At 32.2% G+C, this 26,370-nt stretch overlaps 1 protein-coding gene across 2 annotated transcripts in view; it reads right to left on the reverse strand.

Annotated features, from left to right (window-relative positions):
• Gprk1 (G protein-coupled receptor kinase 1) overlaps window positions 1-26,370 on the reverse strand; it is a 53,484-nt gene that overhangs the window by 14,043 nt on the left and 13,071 nt on the right. For both annotated transcript variants that reach the window (XM_068777632.1, XM_068777631.1), the window contains exons 3-8: window positions 14,316-14,389; window positions 14,122-14,223; window positions 11,294-11,368; window positions 10,626-10,687; window positions 10,262-10,370; window positions 9,722-9,856 (exon numbers count right to left, since the gene is read on the reverse strand). In XM_068777632.1, the coding sequence (XP_068633733.1) occupies window positions 9,722-9,856; window positions 10,262-10,370; window positions 10,626-10,687; window positions 11,294-11,368; window positions 14,122-14,223; window positions 14,316-14,389 (557 nt within the window). The remainder of the gene's footprint in view (window positions 1-9,721; window positions 9,857-10,261; window positions 10,371-10,625; window positions 10,688-11,293; window positions 11,369-14,121; window positions 14,224-14,315; window positions 14,390-26,370) is intronic.

Genomic DNA, 26,370 nt, shown 5'->3' on the forward strand with positions numbered 1-26,370 from the left:
TGAAGGAGAATGTAATGAAAGCGAGAGAGAAAGGGAAGGATGTAAGGTTGTTCTGGGTGAAAGCGCACGCGGGGATGGAGGGGAACGAGAGGGCGGACCAGCTGGCCAAGGAAGCGGCCCTGAAGAGTAAAAGACGACCAGAGTACGAGAGATGCCCTGTTTCATTCGTCAAGCGGCAACTGAGACTGGAGTCGCTCGACGAATGGAACAGGAGGTATGTGGAAGGAACGACGGCTTCGGTAACGAGGATGTTTTTCCCGGACGCCGTCTCAGCCTACCGCGTGCTCCGCAGCATCGAGGTGGACGCGGTCTCGGCCCAGCTCTTCACGGGGCACGGGGGGTTCTCTGAGTACCTTCATAGGTTCAAGCTCAAGGAGGACCCCTCGTGCTTCTGTGAACCGGGCGTGGACCAGACCGTGATCCACCTTGTGGCCCGGTGTCCCGCATTCGGGGGACTCCGGTTCGGCTTCGAGTGCCGGTCTGGGGTTCAAATCAGGGAGGAGTCAATAGCCTCCCTGATAGGCGGAGAATACCAGCAAGATTTCATAACCCTCTGCAAAGAAATAGTTAAAAGAACAATAGAAATAAATAAAAGACAAACATAAGTAAGTAACAAAGCGACAATAAAATGGGAAAAAATTAAGAAATAAGACTGTGATAAATAAAAAATAATTATAAAATAAGAAATCCAAATGTAAATAAAAAGATAAAAATGTAATTATTAATAAGAAAAGAGGGAAGAATGAAAGCTGAATAGGGCGAATGAGAAAGAAAGATGAATTGTGGAATGAAAGATAGAAAATAGAATGAAAGAAATGACATTATAAGGAAAGAAAGAAGAGAAAGAAAATAATAAGAAATGTGAAAAATTATATTGATACAAAAGACCCTGTCCCAAACTAGATAGGGGTACGAATATAAAAAAAAAAAAAAAAAAAAAAAAAAAAAAAAAAAAAAAAAAAAAACTAGCCGTAGCAAGTCAAACGATTTACCTTAGAAATTTAAGTCAATAAATTCATATTATAATATATTTAAAAAAAAACAATGAATATTTTAACATACTGTGGTTAGTTAATTATTTCCTAGTTTTTTTGTTAAACATGTGTTTTGTAGTCTGTGAGAAAAATTGATAAAACATTCTCACGCTTTTAATTACATATATTTTTTAAGTATTCTCACATAAAAAAATATACCCAGTTCTTAAGTCCACGCAGCTCGGAACGTGTACGAATTAACTTGATAAGCAAACAAACGCGCGGAGATTCCAATCTTACGAAACGTTAATTCGTAATCAATTCTGAAAAGTGACGTAAATTAAAATGAATCAAGAATGCAAAGCGACGAATATAGTCCAAACGGACGTCCAGTAACGAATTGCAAAATAGCAATAAACCGTCGGAATAGCGCCGCGTCACGCCGAGCGGAAATATTAACCGTGCGTATGATGAACGCAACGCCTTTGTTTACCCAACTGCCGTGTGATGAGAACGAACAAATGAATCATACGCGAATCGGTTACAATGTCGTCCCCTGCCGGAAAATGTGACGTCAGCCGCACAACGTACGCTATACAACTCGGAAAAGTAGGTTTTTAAATTCGAATAAAACCAATAGGTTCATTATTTTAGATTGTCTCTTTGATTAACTTTTCAGATTGTTTAGCTATAGATGTAAAAGCTCTAAAGGAGTGAATGTATAACTCATTTAGCGTCAAGTATATTGACACACTCTCTCCAGACGCGGCATGGGTATGCTCTCCATTAGGTGGATCAACGACATAGTGAAAGACCGTGGGAAGTAGCCGGATGCGGGCAGCGCAAGATCAGTCATCGGGGCGATCTTTGGGTAAGGCCTCTACTTTGCAGCGGGTGTTTATCGGCTGATATAATGATGATAACACCTAGTCCAAAAATCAATAGATTTAAAAAATAATAAATAACGTGATAATAATATAGTAAAAAAAAGCATTTATAAAATTCATATTACTACATATTAAAGTTAATTATGGTTTAGCATCTGACTCTGCAGGTTTTGTAGGCTTTTGCCATTGTTTACCACAACCTATTTGGTTTTGTCGCATTCCAATAGAAAAAAAATTACATTCTCTTTTTACAGGTGACTAGAAATAGACGCAAAACCCTTTAAAACTTTTACAATTTTTGTGTATAATACAAAACTGTATTCAAATTAAACAGAATTCCTTGACCGCTAAATCTTGAACTTGTATTCTATTTATAATTAAATCATTACGTAACAGGCAAGTAGAAGCAATAATTACTATATCTTTAAAGAAGTAAGGATACTTTCGAGGCATAAAATGTGGTGTAATTATCATTCTTATTAAACTTTTATGTTCAAAAATATATGGTGTTTCGCTAAGTCATGATTTTTATTTTGAAATAACTTTTTATATCGACGTATAAATTCGTACGATTTTTACTCATTTCATTCCTTGTTCTAGATAAAAATTCCTGATTTTAACAATTTACCGTAAAAACTATTTAATTGTTATATTAATAATAAATAATAATGAAGTTTAGATGAAGATATCGTCGATTTTAATATTGAATTGTCGTTGCGTTACATTCAGAAACATCGAGCTATGTGAAAAAGTTGAATTATTCATGAACCATTTGACGTCGATGTCTTCTTGGTATTAATAGGGTTAGTAGGTGTAAAAGCTTTAAAGGGGGCAAATAGCTCATTTGCCGCCAACTATTGGATCGAACACGCTATTCAAAAATCATTGGTTTCAGTTCAATAATACTGTAATGATGACACAGTAAGAAAAAGAGATTCCAAAATTTGGATATGCAGTATATAATGCAGTATAATAAAATTGTTTAATTATCGTTTATTATGTGTCACAAAAGGCTTCCAACTAGAAATCAACGCGACATATTTGAGACTATTTACACAGGATGATTAACAACAGATGTAAACGATTTAAAGCTTTTTGATGACAAATGAGATCTATTTTCACCCCTTTAAGACTTTTACACCTATAACTAATCAACTTGTATATTGTCGTAATAAGCAAAGCTATTAAATTTCCAATTTTATAACGTTTAATCTAATCAGTCATCTATTTTACTGTAAAATATTTTAATATTTGAAGACTGTATAACCCTTACGCAAACTTAATATTTACAAGGCAAAAACTATTGGAATAGGTATGGAGAGGTCACACAGCGTCTGTTACGCTATCGACTGGACTTTATTGTGGTAAGAGGTTAGACTCAATGGCGCCGATCTCCCGTCTGATCATAAAAACATGCCATTGAAACATCTGCGTTATTTTCACAAGTAATCATTGCTGTAATAAATATGCGATATACGATTCAGCATATTTATTATTCAACTGTTAACACGGCGTAAATAACGTATGTGTCTATGGTTAGCAAAGGTTAATAAAAAGTAGAGGAGCTACACGATAAAAAAAAACCTTTAGAATGAACATTTACACTCATTTTATATGTTAATATGACCACGGACTGTAAATCATCGACTCACAAGGTAGACACTTGTTACGGTCGTCGAAAAATCCTACTATAAACGGTCCTATTGGAAATCTCAGGGTGACACCTACGATCGGCAATGGACGTTTCTAGACGAAATAATGATGAGATTTCTCTTTAAATTTAATAAAAGCACGTTACATTTCGATACAACTGTGAATATGTTAAAAAAGCTTCCATATGTTCATTTAACTATATCAATTGTTCCTGTATATTAATTAATATAGTATATTTTCTTCAAAACGAAACAAAATGTTAAAAGTCGTAAAATAAAAGTTTGATATAAACCCATACACAAAAGTATATACACGGTTGTATATAATTTTGTGTATAGTTTTAATGGCTTATTCTATAGATGTTACGCGGAATTTATTAAGTAAACCTGAGAGCAATAGGAGGAAAGACAGACACGTGATCGTTATTTGTAATAAAAAGAAACCCCGATTATTACTCACTCTCACGTCCGTTTACCGGGTAATTGCTCTTCTCAAAACTTTTGGCTTGGCCCGCTTTAAAAACATTTGAATAAACCGTCAGATACACGCAAAACGAAATCTATTGCTCCTACACGCTCTCATTTCGTTTAAAAATAGTCTAAACGTTTATTAAATAAATGGGATCGTCTTATCGATTAAATAAACGTTTAAACTAAAGCGCGTTATTGAATTGAAATTAGCTTTTAAAAACCACATTCATCACGTCGGTATTTTTTGCTACCATGGTAGAGTAGTGTAGCGCATCATATGAATATCCCACGTTAGGCTTTTATTGTTAAACCCAAGGAAATTTGCTTTTGAAAATTTAAGCTTTTAACACAGGGTTCATTGGTTTTAGGTGTAAAAACTTGGAACAGTTGAATGTTTTCAATTTTTGCTGCCCTATCCAAAAAAAAGTTTTTGAAAAAAAAAACGCAATGTGAAAATGTTTTGAAGTTTCTGATTATTTCATATTATAAATAATATACTGTACATCATTGTAGACTACATTGTCAGAAGTTATTGGTCTGTCGCATTCCAACAGTTTATATACATGATAATATATGATCGGAAAAAGTTGGAAAAGCTTTAAAGCTCTTTGCTTTTAAATTTTTAACACCTATAAACAAACATCCTATACATCTAGAAATCTAGGGCTAATTACGCATTCGTGTATTTAAGGGAATTACACGTATAAGAATAGATTCCCACTGCTATAGATCAAAGACGTGGAAAGTGTATTCCTTTTCAGCGATGAATTACGTTTTGGTATAGATCAGAGGCGGACGGTCACCTTTCTTCAAAGTAAGCGTGCAATAAAAAAATATATCGCTGATGGCCCTTGTTGTTTTTAATTATAGATGGTAAATAAAATAATGTAATAACATTATTATAGTCATTATAACATTATGTGGCAATTTGTAAAAATAATAATGTAGAATAATTTTAAAAACTAAAGATATTTAGAAAACCTTTCATTGAGCACATTACAAATCAAACGTGGGCGCACTGGCACCGTGGGCACGGGAATAGACAACCTGTTCACAATATTTCTTAAATTTTAAGAGATGAGTAAGATTTATAAAAAAAAGTTTTTGATCGAATAACATGCGACCTGGAAGTGTTAAAAATATAATTTGTCTAAAATTAAAGAGCATATATTTTCTATAAAGGTATTTTAGTTGATAATAAAAACTATGTCATTAAGTACAAAATAAGTAATTATATATTACCATAATTCAAAGAATCTAATACGAAGAATTTTTACAAGATAGATTTGTTTTTCATCATTTAGTGAAGCTACTCTCGACGTTATATGGAAATATTAAAATTTATATTCGTTGTAAAAAATAAATTTTTAGATCTATATTGTTTTTTGATGGACGGACAACGGGTAATCCCCAGTCAGTAGTAGCAACTGAGACTTCTTATTCCAACAACATGCGTGGTTGTAATACAAAGTCACAAAGAAATATTAATAAAGAAGTCCCCGATATACATAAAAGTTGAAGCAAACTCGAAACAGTTTTGGGCAGTGCAAAATTCGCAAAGGAACGGCCTTCAGAAGTTTCAGGAGACGCTTTATATTATTCAGAAATCGAATTGTCAGATGTTACTACCATCGCGTTTTATTTCTACTTCGGTCCATTTCTTTTGACGAAAATAAACCATATTTTTCGTGTACATTACATTCGGTAAACAAATTTGAAAGTGTTGTTCGCAAAATTTTAAATATAAAAATACCGTTCATTTAAGTGTATTATAGTGGCCGCTTACATCTAAACACCAATTCCACATTTCGGCAATAATAAAAAATTACATGTTATAATCTCAATAATATAATATTCGCTTAATTAATTAAAGATGATTATCATAACGGACGGTACTGATCACAAGGTTAAAAAAATATGGACGCGCTTGATTGTACAATTTTTTTCTAAAGTTGTCGCTTATATCAAATATCCAAACAGATTTCACTCTGGCGCTCGAGTAAAAGTGAAAAAAAAAATTCAACTTATAAAAAAATAATCACGAAATACCCTATAGGTGCTAAGCTCAAAATTCAACGACTCGACTTATTCGCCTTTTTCGTTTTTTTATTATGGTGCGAAGAAGGTTTTCACGTAGAGAAAATTTGAAAAAATTGAGAGGAAAATTTAAAATACTACTTTTCTTTTCTCATACATTCAGAGTAAAATACAGAATATTTGACAGTAATCAAAAAAGCCATGTATGGATGTATTTAATTAAAAAATATGGTGTACCATAAACATGACAATGAAAATATTCTGACTAAAGTTTTACGGTGTGCCAAATTAGACAAGTAACTTTTTGTGGATAAAGTATTCTTTTATATTTAAACCGTAATTCAATGAACTATAAATATGTTTTATTTCGTTTATATTTTCTATTGGATTGCGACAGACCAATAACATTTGAGAGTACGAAGTCAGTCGGAACAACTTATGTAATAAAAAAAGTATTGGCGTGGGCAAAATGAAAAACACAAACACAAACCCAATCACTCATTCGAAATAAAGTGCAGCGGAGGCGGATTGAGCTGCGACGACAAATTGAGGGCGAACCAATTCGTCTCAATCCAACTGGCTGGCTGTCATTTAAATCCCGATGCTGTATCGGTTTATAAACATATCTCACACGTATAGTATCACATTATTTTAATAATTACTTTATCCACTCATTACATCGTGTAGTAAATTTGTTACATATAACAATCTTTAAGCTTTCAATTTAACACGTCCCGTGCTACAACAGTTTTCGATGATTTTCTATTCAAGCCGTGTGGGACGTATACGACCCACACTGTAAAAATAAAAAAGTCGTTTAAGAAGTACGCTTTACTGTTTCAATACTGCAAAGCTATATTATTAGCGTGAAAAGGTTATTAATTTTAATATGCATTACGTACACGCATGCGTGTTATGTAGTTATCTATATTCGACCCTGCAATTCATTTTTTAAGAATCCTTTGTTTTTCCATGAGAACTGTAAATGGCCTGAACGGAAAGTGCAACGAGGGTCACATATGCCCCACATGGCATGGAATGTGTGTGAATAATAAATGCCATTGCACTCGGTGCTGTAACTTAAAATTTACATTATTAGTGAAATAAATTCAGAAATTTTATTAAAATTTATAAAAGAAGTCAGCCAGTAAAAGAATAGAATTCAATAAAGAGCCAATAAGAAAAGGCCCACGGCCAACAGACGTGACTCACTCTTTCAACTGTCGACTGGAGGGTTACAATAAACTGCCCATTGATTGAGAACAAAGCTTACTTAATTGAAATAACCTATGTCTGATAGCTACATTGAAACCTACGTGTGTACCTATACATGCATATGCTTTTTTTGCTCATCAGTGTTAAACTAAGATACAGCAAAAAAAAAATAATAAAAAAATATTTTAAAAAATGTAACATCATTTCAGCAGTAGGACGTCCATTACAAAGAACTGTATATAAATATTTACACCGCAATTGTCCAAATGTAAAACCGTGTCTAGTATTTGTGACAACTAAGACAAGATTCCCTGTGAAATTAAAATGTATAATAAAACTATATTAAATAATTATGTTTACAAACAACCAATAGAATAATCATCATCATGACAGCTGATGGACAGCCATTGTAAAGAATAAGTCTCCTCTAAATATTACCATATAATATTGATATATTTATGTATGTATCTATATATATGTATATATTGTATTCAGCAATTTTTTTTTGGTTTAGACTAATGGACGTAGCGTAGAACGTCCCCCATGCTGCAGACCTTGTTAAACTCGTCCGAAGATGATGGATGCAGCTCTTTTCTTAAAGGTCCTCTTAGAAAACTGGAAAGGGGACCATGTCCAGTGGTGGACGTACTACGGTTGAAATGATAATAATGATGATGAAAGACTAATGAAATTTCAAAAGAGAACAGGGTTTTTACTAAATTTGACAGCTTACTTTGACAGCAATTGAAGACACTTTTTGGTATCGAAATATTAGCAAGGTTTCATTCAAACTATTAACAAAGCTTTGTTCAGCAACACATAGCAGACGTTCCATGCTTTTATTAAAAATCTAATAATATTTTAACTATTATATTAATTATGTTGAAATAGTTATTTTTATACTATAATTGTTTAATATATTAATTAAAATATGTCAAGATTTGACATGACTTACGACGACTATAAACATAAATTTTTATACATAATTGCATTTTTCGACAAAAAAATTATTTTTTGTATATACTTGTGACAATAATGTATAAATAAATCAAGAAACTTCTAACAATGTTTCCGCAACTTGAAATTTCCTAAAAAAACTGTTAGAACACGGTTTAAAAACTTCTTTGCTTTGTGGATAAAAGTAAAGACTCATTTTGTGATCAAGTGCCCAATATCAGGGAAACTATATTCAAATAAGTAAGAGAAGGACCAATATTTAGCCACTTCCGCACATGCAGTGGTTGTCGTGTCCGCCAGCCCGCTAACAATGCGAATTACACAACTGCCACCGTTAAATCACTCAACACGTATTTCCCCTCCACGGGGCATCTTCCGGAGTTATGTTACACCGATTAGTGCCAAACGCAAAGTGAGCACAGTCCGTCGCCGCTTTGTTATTTATATGCCACCTCCTCCCTCACTACATTACATGTAGTGGCTAAATATTGGTCCTTTTCTTACTTAGGATGGACTTCCGCAAATTAACGCCTGTTTCCATTAAATATATTCAAATAAGTTTACTTATAGCCAAAGTTGGTCACCGTTCAACCTTTCCGTTCAGTCAGTCCGTCGGCAAATTTCGCGTCGCGGTACAGCGGTTACGATTACGATAAAAATATCATTGGCAAATACGCAGTAGTCAGTAGTAATCGTTATTAGCGGAATATCGGTAACCTATATAAGCGGTTGAAATTTATATTCATCGCATTAAATCGGAAGATCGTCAAGATTTTAGGCTGCTTGGACGAAAGAGCTTAAAAACAAACAAACACAAAAGGTAACTTGAACCGCGTGATTGACTTTTGTAATTCAATCAGGTTATTGCAAAAATATCTGTAGCTAAGGTTATTACCATTTCAGAGAATATTAGTGCTGGAAAAAGCGCCAAAGGAAATTTGCGTAAAACTTCTGCTAATGGGTTCAAGTACAAAAACTGCTTAGTGTTTGGCATTATTTCTAATTAGTAGTACATTGTACTAGTATGTATATATTGCTGTATAAATTATGCTTAAGTCTGTATATTTTTAGTCATAACAAAACTGATGTTTGCACCTTTCGTCGTTATTTCAGCCTCTAGACTGCAAGGAAAGGGTCTCTTCCGAAGATATCTACGGAATATACCATAAGAACCGGAGTTGGCAGGCGGGTAGACGATTAGATGTTGTGGTATTATGATACGCAGAGAACGCCGCTGTCTATCCTCTGGAAATTTGTTTTTAAACAATTTCGATCCTATATAATTAATGCATGAATTATATAAGATTGCATCCCGACAATCGAACCCGCGACCAACGATCGCAACTATCGGTGCTATACCACTGGGCTACCACCGCTCTACAATATTACTTTTTTTTAAAATAGAAACTAAAACTTGCGTCATTTTATTAATGATGTTATACGTAAGTGTATTACGGAAGCAAACGCCGCGAGAAGCGTCTTTAATAAATCTTTATCAGTTATAATGGCAAACATTAATATCACTTACCCCGGTACTGACTAGAGACAGCATGATCCTTTCATTCAGCGCGAGCGTTTCGCCCTGCTTCATTTTGATGCGTTTCTTATCGAGGCACTTCATTGCGTACATCTTGCCCGTGTCCGCTTTTCGGCATCCGTAAACCTGACAATGAAAAACGACTTCCATGATTTAAGTGAGGACGAAGAAAAATCTGGTAAATTCAGGGCATCAAAGTTTCAACCAATTTCAATGAACCATACTATTTGTGGGTCCACCCGACCAGACAAATTTTAAAAATGTTCTACGTGTTACAGAATTACCAATCATCATCATCATTTAAGCCGAAGTCTAAGACCAAATTGAGTCACTCCTCGACATAGGCTTTCTATAAGAGTTTCCCAAAAAGACCGGTAGGATGCGGTCCGTCATGTAGGTGGATGCCTTGCGCTATTCTAGTATAATTACTAAACATACTTTGATCATAATTCATAATAGAAATTTAATCAATTTGCATTGCATATAAATAACATAATAAAAATACAAAATAAACATATTTGACACACTAACCTCTCCAAAACCCCCTCGTCCTATAATCCGGTGGACACTGAAGTCATTCATTGTTAGTTGTATATTTAATTCCAAATTTTTCCACTGGCAAAATCTCGTGTATTTGTCGCTATAAAAATATACACATTTAGAAATAAAAATAATTTAGAAATAAAGAATATAATTAGATGGAACTTAAATTTGCTAAATAATGTTTAATTCTAATTGATTATTTTTGGTTCAGTCAATAGTATTGTATTCAATAATGTATAGACGTCATTAAGTAAGCTTGTAACCTAAATATAATGTGTAATAGATATAAAATTAACAATTGTTCGGTATTTTGATACATTAGCTGTACGCCATATGACAGTATAAAAATTACCTTTCTAAAAAGTTTTTAAATGGCTCTCCTCTTAAATGTTGAAATATTTCTTCGATATATGGCTGAAAGAGAAATTGTTTTAATATGTAAAAAAGATTAATTTCATCAATTATGCTCTCATAAAGGAACTTCCAATTGGAAACAGCTTTTCAGAAAATTGGTCTTGTTTCAAAAGTCCACGGTCACAATTTTAGCAGCATTTTAAATTCTTTAAAGTTGGCAATCTGCATATTTTCTTCCATTTAAAATTCTATTTCTTAAAGTACAAGCAACACTAACCGACGCAAATTTTTCCAGTTACGTTTGACATATTGTAAAATATATGTATACAGTAAATATATTAAAAAATCGTAAAATTTTTTTTGTAAAATATTTCAAGTTATTAATAAAAAAAATTATAAAAAACATGTCGTAATATTAAGTAATATGACAAGTTTATATTTTACGCTTTATTTAATAACAGCAAATACTAGAACTTGTAACAATAATCAATAAATTTAAAAAATATTCAAGTATAGACCATGACGTGTCTTTCCATTAGTCGTACAAAATTAAGTGTTTCTATTTCAAAAATCTAAATTAAAAATATTGACAAGGTTCTTGTTTTTGTAATAGTTATATATCTACTTAACATTTCAAGGACACATAAAAAAAAAATAAAAAAATACCTCAAACAAATTCGGTGGAACTTCGTGCTTCATTAAATATTTTTGTACGTGCGCAACACACTCTTTAGAATAATCCTGCAAACAAACAGGGTAAACTTGGTTTATCAACACATCAATGAACGAGACATTTTATTTCATTTAACAAATTTACTACGCAATTGTACGATTTCGTTGTTTTTCGATATTATTTGATTTGATGCGGAATTTATTTTGGCACACCGAACATAAGAGTAAGACTTACAAAGATTGGTTAGACTGGGTTCTATTTAGTAGAGAATTGTGCTCCGCCCATCGATTATGTTTATAAAATATATAAATAAAGAAACTATCGTGTCAAGTCTTATTTTGTGTACTCTACTGCATTATGTCATTTGAAACTATAACTTTTTATATATTCATGTAATATAATTTACGAAAGTTTACCTGTCGAAATATTAACCAGATACAAGAGACACGAATGCTTTTGATGTCACCGCTTTCCGACAAGAATGCATCTCGTTAGGTTATTAATATCAATTAGCCACAATTAGTTGAAACCTAAGCACTGTTGCTTGTCATATAACTATTTGTACATTCTCCTTTACGTAGCAAAATATATGAAATATACCAGTATCCCACTGGTGTTTCTGCTTTTACAAATATATTCGATTAATCAGCTATAACCCAAAATTAGTTATTATAATAATAATTAAAACACTATAGTAATAAAGTGATATTTTCCCCGTGTGCAATGAAGTGATTTTTTTAGCTAAACATGATAAGATGATCTACGGTCTCATAAAGAAATGTAAAATAAATGTACAATAGTTATAAATGTATGTTTGGTCCGGGTAACATATCATTAACAACATTATTTCAGCCGTAGGATGTTGCCGTTGGACATCAGACCTGCGTTTTCCGATGATTTTGTTAACCCTTAAATGCATGACTTTTATACTTTAATAAAATATATATCTTGTTGATAAATACACTACTATGCAGGGAAAAATACCTAATATCATTTATTACACATTTATTAAAAGCTTATGTCTTAGATGTGCACTACTATGTATTTACTTTTAAGTGTAGTATATTTTACGTTTAAGTGGTATGTTACAGTTTTTCATCATTATGCATTTATGGGTTAAGAAGGACTTTCTGCGTTGAGCTTGCTGGACCGCGACGTCCACTCCAGAACTATAAGGCCCGAATGATAATCAGTACTGTTCTAATTCGCTAAGCTTTGTCGATTAATTTCGTGCATCTATGGAATCTCTTCGTTCTCGACTCGATCTCTAAAAATGATCATCCCAGTCGTTCAACGAGCCATGGAGGTAGCCGTTTCGTTGAGCTACTGTGAGCGTGTATCAATAAGGTATATTGTGTATAAATAAGAGAAAGAGATTACGTTTCAGTGCCTTAGGTCATCATATCTACATTTCTTGAATAACAATTATTTACCTTAACGTGGAACAAAAAAAAACCGCTCTGAGCGATTTCTCCCACAAAGAGATTTTTAACTTTCAACAGCTTGGTCGTGCAAGCGGGTTATATCAATAAAAATATCGGTTATTCTCGATTTATCCTCCGAAATATTTTAAGCAAATAAACATTTGGACAGAATAAAGCATAACTCTCGTGTTTTGTTTATATAATTTTAACAGATTTGAAAAACGCAGAAGGCCCATATTTATTACATTATTTCTGTGAATGTATCGACATTTTGGGTATGTAATTTCTTTTTTATTATTTATTTGGTTAAATATTTACACTTTTACAAGTTGGACAGACCACCTTGTAAAAGGTCGCCAAAAGACGGTGAATGTTGGCGCCCCTTCTAATCTATCTTTTTGGAAATATATGAGAGAGAAATATTTCCAGCAGCGGACATCTTATCACTGAAATGATGACAATGATATCTTTACTTAGTAGAATACGCTTTCGGAGGTATTGTTTAATAACCATGCATTGAAATTTTTTTACCTTTTTAACCCTATCTCGTTTCATATATTTTTAATTGGTTGGTAGACAAAATTTTTATTTTAATTTCTAAATAGAGCACAAGGAGAATTACTCTGAAAGTAACATTTATATTCAAGAATTCAGCCTTTTGTGTAAACGTTTAAGTTATCTTATATAGTTTAGATGAAGAATGTGCTAAAACACAATCGCTTTCAGTTCCACAGAGCGTTATAAAAAGAAATCAACTTTCCTATAACTTGCAAGATAAATAAATAACAAATAGTTTCCTGTAATAGTTATTAATTAAAACATTGGTTTAATATTTAAAGGATCACTTCTTAACGATTTATTAACGAGTTAATAATGTTTTGTAATTCATTCGCCATTAAAATTCGATTGTGAATACGAGTCCAATGCGCAAGCGCTATCGGGCAACGTGCCAGCGTCGTCATTTTAATAAGGATCATTATAAAGACAAATTTCATAAAAATACGTCGAAGATTAATTATCCTATTGTCTAACCGGTTAATAACCGACGGGCTGGAATAAAAACGCGATACTTTGAAATTCAAGGATTTCACACAAGACGTTTCATTAAACTTTTGTGTAACTTATTATTCAAAGACTAATTTTACAGGGACATCCAAAACTTTGGTAACTACATGTTATATACTAAAATACTACATACATGTCCCCCAATCATGATCTGATACAATTATCATAAGGTGAGCGAAATGATTTTGTCGTTTAATGAGAAAAAAACTATTAAACATATTCGTTTTAGTTTAGGATAGCTGTAGCGTACTAAAGTTGACCATGAATCAAATTTATATTACACTAAAATGATTCAGTCCTTCGAAAAAATATTAAAACGAAGTGGTACTCACATGGGAATGCGCCAATAATTCCTTCATAATAAAATTGTCGTAAATGTCCCTCGCGATCCGCCGCCTTTCTTCTACGCATTCTTGTTTCTCATATAACTTTATCTATTTATAAAAAATGTAAACACATTACGTTTGACTTTGATACAACACAGTAAAAAAATATAAATGTAAGGATATTTTTGGTACTCCCTTACCTCTTCGTAAAATTTTAATTGTGGTACTGGCTCTTCTGACGTCTGTTCACAGAATTCTTTAAATAGTAAATAACCTGAAACAATTAAAAACATTTGTTAAAAGATGTTATTTAAAAAATCTGCATTATACGATAGAAATTTATAAATCAAACTCAATTTTGATTATTTTCCATAATAATCAAGTCTTTTCGTCAATATACACCGCTAGCTCAAAGTTAACCATAAGCTTACACACGCGGTCTAGCCCTTTCCATCAACATATAAAAATTAAAGCTGAATATACAAAGCAACGGGTTTAATTATTGTTATATTGGATAAATTGCAATAAAATATTGGGAAAAAAATAGAAACTCTTGTTTACAAAAATACATAAATCAAGAAGAAATGAAAAAATCAAGAAAAACAATCATTCATGTTAAAACGCAGTTCATATTTAAAAAAAAAATTATAAAGCTATTATTTTTTATATGAAATATATTTTTGGTAATAATGTTCAGCTTCCTCATAAAGCCAGCCAGTAGTTCTTTTTGCAAGGATGGACTACAAAAACTCAATCGCTTTGAAATTAAAGCTCTAGAGAGGCAACATCATTTAAGACTCCTGCTCCTTTATTATAGGCCAAATATTAACAGTTTAAAATAATTCCACATTCAGTTATTCTATCGAATATAATCGCATCAAATTCGGCACGGAACAAGCAAAACTACTAAAATATTTAGAAAAGGCATTGTCTATGGGTTGTTAAAATTTAGTAAGATAGCCAGTACCAAGACCGATTGACCAAATTGATTAGTTCACATCGTTTCTTACAAACGCAATCTCGCAATACTAAAAAAGGAAATATAAAGTAATTTTTCTTTCGTGATAATATTGCATCTCAGCGATAGAACCGGTTTAAGGCACTGTGGAAAATTCTACCCTATACACTTGACTCGCATAGCTAGATTTATTTAACACGTTTTCGGCAATAGATTTGTAGTGCTTTGATTTATAACGAGGAGGTGAAAAAATGGCATTTACAATGTTTTACCAAAGACGAATATATTTAGAGTGCTAAATGCCACACTAGAAGTTCAACTGGAGCCTAAATTCAATACTATGATTTTAATTTTTGTTGTGTAATTTGTATTTATTTTTTGGAATTGTTGATATATTAGTAATTGGCATTTTATGTTAAATTTTATGTATATAATCATATGCATAATGGTTTGCTATGGTGAATTAATTATGGTAATTATTGACAACTATACTTTTCTTATCTAATATTGTCCTAAAAATGGTAAAAACCTTTTTAAATATATCTTTAGCTAATTTATAGTATTTTATGAACTTATTTATAACTATGAGGAATTATTACATGCAAAATAAGCTCATAAGAAAGGTTTGCAAACATGTTAAAAATGTAAATAATATATTTTTATTTGTTGTTCATTTGAATGTGTTTATAATGTTGACATATATAATAAATAAACAATAAGGTAGAAATTGATTTAATATTAATTTGTATCGTAATATATTTTCCACACTCTGCGCTAAATCGATTATTAATTAACAATATTGACAACAATCATTCCACATGTTGTGTTAATACCACCTATCGCAAAAGCGTATAAACTACTTCGTCACGATTGTTTGTGTTATTTCTTTATCGATTAACGTTTAATAATATTGAACAAATTTAGGTTGTTCGAGATATTTAAAAGATAAGAAGCAACGATTTATGTTCAATTCCAATTGGTAAATGTAAACCTTTTTGTTGTGGAACAAATTTAGTTACATCTTGTAGACTTTATGGAATTCACTTTGCAGTTAAGAATATATATCCAAAAGTATCGCTTTCGAACATAACTTTTGTTGAGTTCAGACAGACATCAATTTTATAATTCAATGAAGACGGTCAGTGTATGGCCACATAAAGATAATCAATACGTGCATAATCATTTCTTATATATACATTACCGTCCTAAATTTGGAAGCAGCGAGATAAAATCAAATAAAACAAAATTTGACGATCTTCAATTACCAATATTATTTTTTTTAACAAAAGTAACTTAGACCAAAGAGAAAATTAACAAATAATGGGAAACGTAATCAAATTATAGCTTCATTAATGTAACCACCTTTTACTTTAATGATTTCAGCACAAATTTTAAGCATTCTATCGTTTAAAGTTCGTCTAACTTCTTCCATTCACTCTCTAATAACTGCCATAAATGTTCTGAACTAGTAAGAGAGCAATTTTTCACTCTCCTATCGAGTTCATCCCTGACAAGTTCTATTGGAGACAGATCAGGTGACTGCGATGGCCATTTCATGATTTTTAAAACCTTGTCATCGGTTTTCTTGTTTAAAAATTTTTGGCACAATTTGAACGATTCCTTAGGATCATTGTCTTACTGAAATGTAAACTGGACAAGCTTCGGAAGCTCTTTCTTCTTTTGATCGGCATACTATTGGATCCGAAAATTTCGATTCATCACTCCATAAAACATTTTCCCATTGAACTGTAGTCCAACTTTTATGTGTCTTTGGCCATTCTAGTTTAGTATTTGTCTTGTGGCAAATTGTTAATTTGGGCTTCTTAGCAGCAACACATTCTCTGAGACCCACAGCCAGAAGTCGTCGTTTGCCAGTTGAGCAACGAGAAACGGTACAGTAACAACTGAGATGAGCGTTTCTCGCGTGCTATTCACTGTTGCAGTAATTTGTGATGTTGCTTAATGTCGATTCCGTTTAGACAGAACTCTGATGAAGTTATCTCCTTGAGTAATTGTGCCAGACCTGCCAGGCCTTTTTCTGTCTGCGTTTGTCCCCGTTTCTTGTTTACATGCAAGAGTATAGTGAACACCTTTGCAAGAAGTTCTAAGCCTTACTGCAATTTGACGTTCATTGTATCCTTCCTCTCGAAGCATAGAAATAGCACTTTGCTGTTCAAGCGTAATTTTCTTGCGTTCTGCCATTCTCAGAAGAAAACATGCGGAATAGCTGTAGTCAATAATTTCCGAATACAGATAATGTTAGTGACACAACTTGCGCATGCAAATACTCAAGTGCGAATAAACAGGACCCGAATAAGTTAAATATAAAAAATAACACGGACAAGAACACTTGAAACCACAAAAGAATGCAATCGTAGTATTTCATTTTGCCAATAACAGGTGTGCAAATTATGAACGGTAATATACATGTAATTTAGGGGGATGGGAAAGTAATGTCGTTTCTGTCCGCTCCGGCATTGAAAATTTGTATATTTGATGGCAAAAGATTGTTAAAAACGAAGGTGAATATATTGTTGATTATAAATGAAAATTTCTCAAAAATGTAGTCGCGTGAATTAAAATTAAGAAAGCGATTTTACTTTCCGGCCTCCTTTTAATATATATGTATATATACTAATGCTAGTATTTTTTAACAGAACCTAGACATAACAATAAACGAAGAAAAGCGACATAAAAACCGTAAAGCAATTTATTTTCGTAAAAGAAATCAAGTTAAAAATTGTTTTGCTTATTCTAAACCTGATTGTCTATTCTACATAAATAATTTTCCATACTTGAAAGCGTGAAAAGTAAATGTTATATAAAACCAACGTAAATGCCTTAATAAAAACAACTTGTTACTAGTCGTAAATACGACTCATATTTTATAAATACCAATTTTTATATGTAATATCTGGCTATAAAGTTATCGCTATAAAAATAATTTAAAAATGTCATTTTTCAGGTAGCATTGTTTTCGTAATACGTAATGTTAAATATGTAATAAGTAATAGCCCCGAACTTTTTACTTCATAAATTTTTATAGCGTTTTCACAACTTTTCAAGTCAGCTCTTAAAGAGAGGAAATAACGTATACGACAATAAAAAAGTTTTACATTTATCTTTTGCAGACTACACGAATTAATGGGTTACTGAGAGCTCTTCTTTACATAATATATAAACCACATTACTGTTGACAATTACAAGACTCAAGAAACATCAGACAACTTACAACTGATGACATGGAGTTAAAATTATTTAATAGTTATTGTTTTAACATATAGGCAATTCTGTAATTTTAATGTGCAGCTTCCAAATAATTCATAAGCATTAAATGATCAAACATAAAAGTCGTAATTTTTTAAATTTAAATAGATAATATTTAATATGCCAATAATCCCTTAGAACATTAATAATTACTGATTGGTATGTATTAGCGAGATCCATATTTACGTAATTGTAACGTAAGGCTTAAGATATCTTAATACACGTTCAATCACATTAAACTCTTGACATTAATGTGCAAATAAATACATAAATCAGCAATGCTGTAACTGGCAAAGTTATAAGTAGTTCTAATGTATCACAATCCTTTACATTAATATTCGGGTTAGTCATTGACTATGATGGTGTTGAAGATTAAAAAAGTTATATGCATTTATAAAAAGAAACGTATTGCAGTTTTTAAAGCTTATGAGAATAAAAACCTTGCTGATCTTGTAAAAAGAAGACATTTAATTGAATCAAGACAAGCGCTGTCTTTTCGCAAATTTCGTGAAAAACATTTAATTTTATTTAGCATAAATAAAAAAATTTAGTCTGAATATCTCTCATCTAACGTATCTAATGTCACCTCTGTCTGTCTAATCATTATCTCGACTGGTAAAGAACACATATAGAGCATTACGTCCGCCTTCGCCACAATGTGTAATGAGAATAAATAAATGAATAGGAGTACATCTACAATATTTTGTAGATTTACTCCCATTTATTTTTTTATCGTTTTAAAAAAATGTTAAGTGAAATAGACTTTTCATTGTTCATTCAAGCATCTCTAACTATTCCAAACTACTTAAAGTCTGAAAATAAGGAAACTTTAATAAAATACTTTTAAAACTTGAAGAATACTGATGCATTACGTTAACAATATTAGTATGCCATGCAATATGTTTGGAGCATATTCATGGCTAGAAGTCGCTGGATGCGGGAGGCTTCGATTCGTCCGAGACGTGATCTCTCGGGAAGGGCTACGTCTTACAGTGGGCGTATCACCTGGCGTACATGACGATGATGATGATGATTATGAAGTATTATAATGGTAGTTGTTTTCGAATCACATGACTTATGACATACTAAAATCTCTGTAATCTCTGTAAGCTCGTGCTAATGTTGTAATATCAAAAATAAGGTTGTCTATTAATAGTGATACGCGTATTTAATGTTGCCAGCGTGGATTCTTGATTTCATTAGTGTTGCCAAGGGCAGCGAACAGGAACTTTGTAGAGCATTACAACTGTTTTGTGTCGAACATAAAACTGTTTTGTTAACAATCGACCGTGTTTGTGTCTCATCTGCCTTGAAAGGTTACGATCAAAGAGGAGAGAAAGTGGAGAGCAAACAAACTGTTTGATGTTAAGCAAATATAGAATGCTAAACGTACATTAAGCTTATAATATACCATTTCGATAGTTATTAGTTTCAAGAACAATAATTCCCATCATCAAAGACCAAATATATTCTCATCATAAAACAAAGTATATTATTCTTTATTTCGTCTACCCAAGTTTCTTCAAACTACAATACATGTTACATTTCTGTTATTTACATGTTATAAAATAGCTATTTTATATTCCACTTGATAAAATTATAACATGAGTTGTCGAGATTACTTATTACTATTAAAAATTAGTGCAAATTCTTACGCAAGTAGCTTTCATTTAAAAATTCTTAAATGGTTATGCAGTAGGAAAAGCGACAAGATAAAAAAATCTGTTATGCCCGAAAGTAAAATGAACCTAAATTTTAGTAGAATATGCTTTATAAATTATAATTCTTCTCGTCGCCTGTTGTTATTTAAAATATGGAAAAAATATGAATTTCAGATTGTAGAAATGTCTGCGTAAGAATACGATTAGCATTTTAATTGTTATTTATGTTACGGTTATACAACTATTTTCGTTATTTACCTAATCTTATTAACCATGTCTTATACAAATATTTTTATTTTACAGTATAAAATTGACTATAAATATTATACATTACATATATAGCGAGTAATTTGTGAAGATAAACGAAGAATTTAGCAACGAATTTTGTGGAGCGAAATGCAAATGAATTTAAAACAGAGACATTTAAAACTCTTTCCTTTTCAGTGAACCTCCGAGAATCATCTGCGCTTCTTAAGTCGTTAAAGAATTCCTAATAGAAAATGTAATTATTCAGTAAGAGGGTATTATATTTTACCCAGAATGTTTAAAGTTTAATACTGTCCAAAAATTTGCACGAATGTACATAGTATTTTTAACTTTCTTCAATCATAGCATTTCATTCGATGTTAAAAATGTTGATTATACCCAAATTATTTTTACTTATATTTGGTAGAAGAGGGCTTTTTTAATATAAAAAACGAGTAGTTAAAAGTGAATAAACAAATATTAAATAATAATAATACAATAATGAAAAAAATTACGGTAACGGTACTCTAGTCCTTAAAAATACAAGTCAAGTGTTGAAACTTCAATACGGGACCAGTGACAAACATTAGTATGATAAATTGAGTCATTTGTCTAGGATCTTAAGGCGGAAAATATATTTGAATAAAAATTTACTATCTATTTTGATATTTGATCTTTTTTTTGTAAGATTTTGATGGCTATTTTTTCATTGTCTTAAAAAGCGAAACCTTTCATGCATCGCAAATTTCCAAGCCACCGGAGGATCATTTCTTATAGACAAAGGTCCATAGGTACAAAAATTTAAAACAAATATAATTCCCTAAGGAAACAATATTGTGAACCTTTATTGTCGATTACCCGCACGGAAATGACGTCATCTTTTCAAATTTTATCTTTTTTATTGACCGTTACCATACTAAAATAAATCAATTTATCAAAACTATGAAGGCGTCGCTGCAAATAACTATTTCAGTTGTCTTCGAAGTAAGAAAAAGAATAAAGTATAAATAGAGCTAATTATGAACTACACTTTATTTTCTTCATGAACCTTTAAACTTCAGATTTAACTCGCTACTCATACGAAATTAATACAAGATATGAGATGTAATAGCTTTATCATCTACGAAACCTTATTGGATCCAGTTCAATAATAATAGTGTCCAGTGTAAGTCTATACTGTTCTCGAATGCCCCCGTGTATCCGATAAAGTTATTTACTGCAAGTTGAAATGGGGCCACCGTAAATTGCGTTTCTCTCTCACTTTAAGGGTTGCTACATTTAGTGTGTTCTATCGTTTAAATACATTCAAAACAAAACCAACTTAGTTTTTCTATAAAAAAAATATATAAGGTGAAGTAGAGGCTGAACTAGTTCGAAAGGTGTATATATATCTATCTGAAATCTATTCTCAAGTATCAAAATCACCATATATTAAGAAAACTTATGTCGTCATGCTGGACACCGATAGTTAAAAATTATACATAGATTATTAAAAAAAACAATAGTTTAATGATGATCATCAAAGCTAAATAAAATCCTTCACAACACAACATCATAATGATTTTTTGAAATACAATTACAGTCTTATCTATTGTAATCAGATAATGACCGATCGAACCGTGTTTCGGCCTTCTCGGATATCCGAGAGGGCCGAAGGGCGAATCGGAATGCCAAGCACGTGTCGAGTGACATCCCAAGTCTGCTCTTACTTAGGAGGCATTATACGTTGCCACTCCATGAGTATTCATTTTTGAAACTAAAACCGTAGCGGCCGCCCAACCCATTGGAATATGAAATGGAACGGCCCCAGCCGAGGCCTTTGAAGGAGCCCTCGGAACAGTTACTTTAAAGAGATTTAAGTTAACCCCTTGGCGTACTGCCTTCTCAAATCCAGTAGAAAACCCCAACGGACAACTGCAGTTATCAAAAATCATAAGGTAAACTCGATGCAGCATCGTGCCTATCATCTCCAAGTAAACCATATATTACATCATTCGCTTAGTGACTTCACTAGACGTAGTCTTAGAATTAGACATTTATTAACTGCAATTTATAATTTATTTATTTTATTGTGTTATAAGTTACATATAAGTGTTACATTTAGTGAAATAAGTAGTTTGGTATTAACCTTAGATTTCTATGACCCTATAGATCCATACTAAAAACTATTTACACTTTTTTTAAAAAAAAAAACCTAAATAGTTAAGCGAACATTAATTTCATAAAAATAAATGATATTTCCGTTTAAACTAATTCTCAAATAAAAATAATGGGACATCGGCTTCCCATAAATTTTTATTGCAAAAAAAGTATTTATATATAAATATTCTTTAGGACAGTGATTGGTAATATATGAAATTAAAAGAACGAGAAATTTTTGCATTATTACGAGGTCACAAAAATAATAGCACCAGTGCAGACGAAACGAAGTCAATAGTGACGTTAAATAAAACATTTTACAGCCCTAATCGACAACACCGTAGCAATATCACGCCGTTACAAATAGTCTATTATCGGTTCTGATATTGTTTCCAAGCATTTTTCTATCATGTTCTTTATAACTTAAATCATATTAAGTTAACATTTAATACAGCAACAAGCATTCATAAATTTAATACATTTTCTTTTTCATTTTCTTTTCAGTGTAAGACTAGACAGACAGGCAGGACGTTGACCTGATAGAAAGTGATACGGTATGCTCATAACATCGTAGTGTTAGTTTTGTGATACAATATCCAGCGTGACATCAGGCTTCATTCGTTTGAGACATTATGTGATATATTTCATGATCCCTTTAATGTGTATATATATATATACATATTAGATCTAAATCCTAACTACTTTATACCTTAGTAGATATTTACATACACTAAAGCTAGCAGAAGGACAACATGCCAAAGGCTATAATATAAATGCTTTTTAGGTTTTATAGCTTTACTATTTAACTGCGACATTTTGTTATAGCATTTAAGATTATATTTATAAATTCCAATTCCTCTGATTTAACAACTGTCTAAAGGATTTATCATAAAACTTGTCGCAACATTTTAAGTTTTCATACATGATAACAAAAAAAAGTGTAAATATAATGAAAAGGCATAAAGAAATTAATAACTATCTCTAATTGTTAGTTGTACCGGAAACAAAAAAATTGTAATTCAAAAACAAAACTCCCGATACTTGAGTTCAAAAAAGTTAGTAATATATTTATCATCATAAGTATAACAAAAAACCCATTTACACGCAGCGAGTTACTAACCTGCCTACGTATACAAAAATTGTACTCGCATGCCTGTGCCAGTTGGTATAATATAAATAAATATTATAGAAAAATGTTAATGACCGTTATTTAAACTGTCTCCAAGTTTTCAAAATGTTTGCACTGAAATCGAAGGTGGTATAAAAAAGAAGGAAGAGAAAGGTTTGGATGAGAATTCGGATGCACAAAATGCAAAATGGACAGAATTTTTAAAGAACTATTTCATGAAGACTTGAAAATATCAAGCTGTGTTAAAAGTGTCGCCTACACAAGATGAAATTTTCTTAAATTAAATAGCACCAAAAATTTGGATATAAAAATTTCCAATATTTGTTCCATTTATGTAAATTACTTTAAAAAGTATTGTACAAAATCACAAGAAAAAAAAGATTAACAAAATCAAAAAATTATGTTTAATCAGCACTGGCATACGAGCTACTGGAACTGCACAAATTCAAGCAAATAGTCGTCCGAGCGGAGGGCGAGTGGTTGGAAGGAGTAGGCGAGTTGCGGTAGCAACAAAAAAGTTAAAAGTAACTGGCATGCCAGTAGCTGACCCACTCGCATGTCCGAGTTTCTGGTATGATAAGTTAAGCCGAGGCGAGTAACTGCAGGCGAGTCACTCGCCCCTCGTTAATGGGTCATAAGAATTTTAAATTACTCATAAATATCTTACAATAAAAGACAATAGTAGACAAGTTCTCTGATTGATAAAAAAACACGTTAATTAAAATGTAAAATAGGTTAAATATTACGTAACGCCGAGATATTAATTTGTCGCGATTTCAGACTGAAATGAACATTTCTACTAGCACCAAGAAAAATGTTTTGAATCCGTTTTCATTTACCCTGTTATCAGTGCAATAATAGACCGTATTAACCATGGCTAGATTATCACCACTAATTATAAAATTAAACAACGCAGCATTTTAATTTGTTTTAACAAGTTATTATCATCGGTGGTGCTATTTGCGCAGTAACATCGATTTATCAGTTAATTTGCTTAATTAGACGTTTAAATGCCTAAAGTTTAAAACTGATTAATCTGTTCATTCAAGTTATTAGAAATGAACAATAAGAAATTTTGAAAATTTCAGGGAGTTTTTCGTCAATGTTTATTTTTAAAAACATTACAATTGTAATTGCCCGAATACACGGAGTGAACAATTCCAATAATTAAATGTGACATTAGAGAAACGAACGTTATAGGTGTAAAAGTTTTAAATGCTTGAATATAGAGCTCATTCGTCAGAAAAAAGCGTTAAAGCTTTTACATCTATTTCCAATCAACCTGAAAAGTGATCACTTTGAAATATGTAACATTAATTTATATTTTGTGACAAATGCGACTGGCTAGTAACTTCTGGCAATAAAGTAGGCCCCATAGTAAACAATTTATAATTTTGATACGTAGTGAACCGAATTTTGCACCGTTTTTCTTACTGCATTATCATTACGTTATATATAATTCCTGAAACCATTGATTTGTTGTCAAAGTGAGCAATATAAAAATTTTAAATTTCCGACTGTCCTTAACGAACAATTTACCTTTTTTCAATCAGATAAAGCCTATTATCATTCTTTTTCGCGTACAATTGTAGACCTTCGATGAATGATGTGATTGTACGGTGTCGTTATTATTTGACGTTGTTTGTATGACGTATAACTAGCTTAACAGTCATAGACTTGATTGACTAACCAACGTGCCAATACAGACGGCGAATACCACTGGCGAAAAATAAAGTAATATGAATTGCAAAATGAAGAGCAAATTTACATATTAATTATGAATCCAACGTGGATAATGCCGTAGGAAAATTTGCAAGCGCGCACTTTGAAAGCGTGTACAGCTCTTAACTTTTTTTCTGTAGTGCACTACAAACTATGGTGTTGCGTTACGCCACAGTGTTTTAAAGCATAAAATAATTTTTATTTGTATATTTTGGATGTTTATTTCAAGCATTTCAAATATGGTTAATTTAAATTAAGTATTTAAGATTTTTTTGTAAATTCTTAGTTTAATAAATATTCTTAGTTGTTTTTTATCCAGGCTTACACTGTTGCCCCAGTGGCATTTGATTTCGCGGTTTGGGGACAAGGGCGCAGAGCTAAGCACCAGCTTAAATCCTCTGTTAAAGCATGGGAGCCCCGACTCCGGGCCGTTACATACTACATCACCGGGTTGAAAGGCCGCAAAGCTCGATCGCTTAGGCGGAGTACCTAGGCTCAGGGCCTCGGCTTGAGCTGTCACTTATCGATAATACCCTTAAATATTTAATGGAATCAGGCGTTACCTCGCAGAAGTCCATCCTAAGTAAGAAAAGGACAAATATTTAGCCACTTCCGCACATGCAGTGGTAGTCGTGCAATGAAATCTCTGTGAAAAGGCTCTGTGTTTGGCACTAATCGGTGTAACATAACTCCTGAAGATGCCCCGTGGAGGGGTGAAACACGTGTTGAGTAATTTGGTGGTGGCGGTTGTGTGATTCGCATTGTTTGCCGCATACGCATTTATCAGCGGGCTGGCGGGCGGTGCATTTCATTGCACGACTACCACTGCATGTGCGGAAGTGGCTAAATATTTGTCCTTTTCTTACGATAATACCCTTTTAAATTCTTTACATTCACAAAGACAATGATGATACATAGCAAACATAATGTTCACAACCATTAATCAAGTTAAACCTACATCTGTTAGAAATTATTATAATGATTCCGTAAAACGTTCTGTATGAGTGTCTATGAAAAGAAATGTGTTAGAAGTGAAGGCATTATTAGAAATTGTGGGTAATCTTATAGTGTAGTCGTAGAGATACCGTTTAACATTAGTCGTTGTGAGGCTCGCGCTGCAATAGTATATGTGC

Source organism: Battus philenor, unplaced genomic scaffold (assembly GCF_028537555.1).
Source record: "Battus philenor isolate CCGP_79_NKW_IND1 unplaced genomic scaffold, ilBatPhil1.0.hap1 SCAF_13, whole genome shotgun sequence".
Classification (NCBI taxonomy): Eukaryota; Metazoa; Arthropoda; class Insecta; order Lepidoptera; family Papilionidae; genus Battus; species Battus philenor.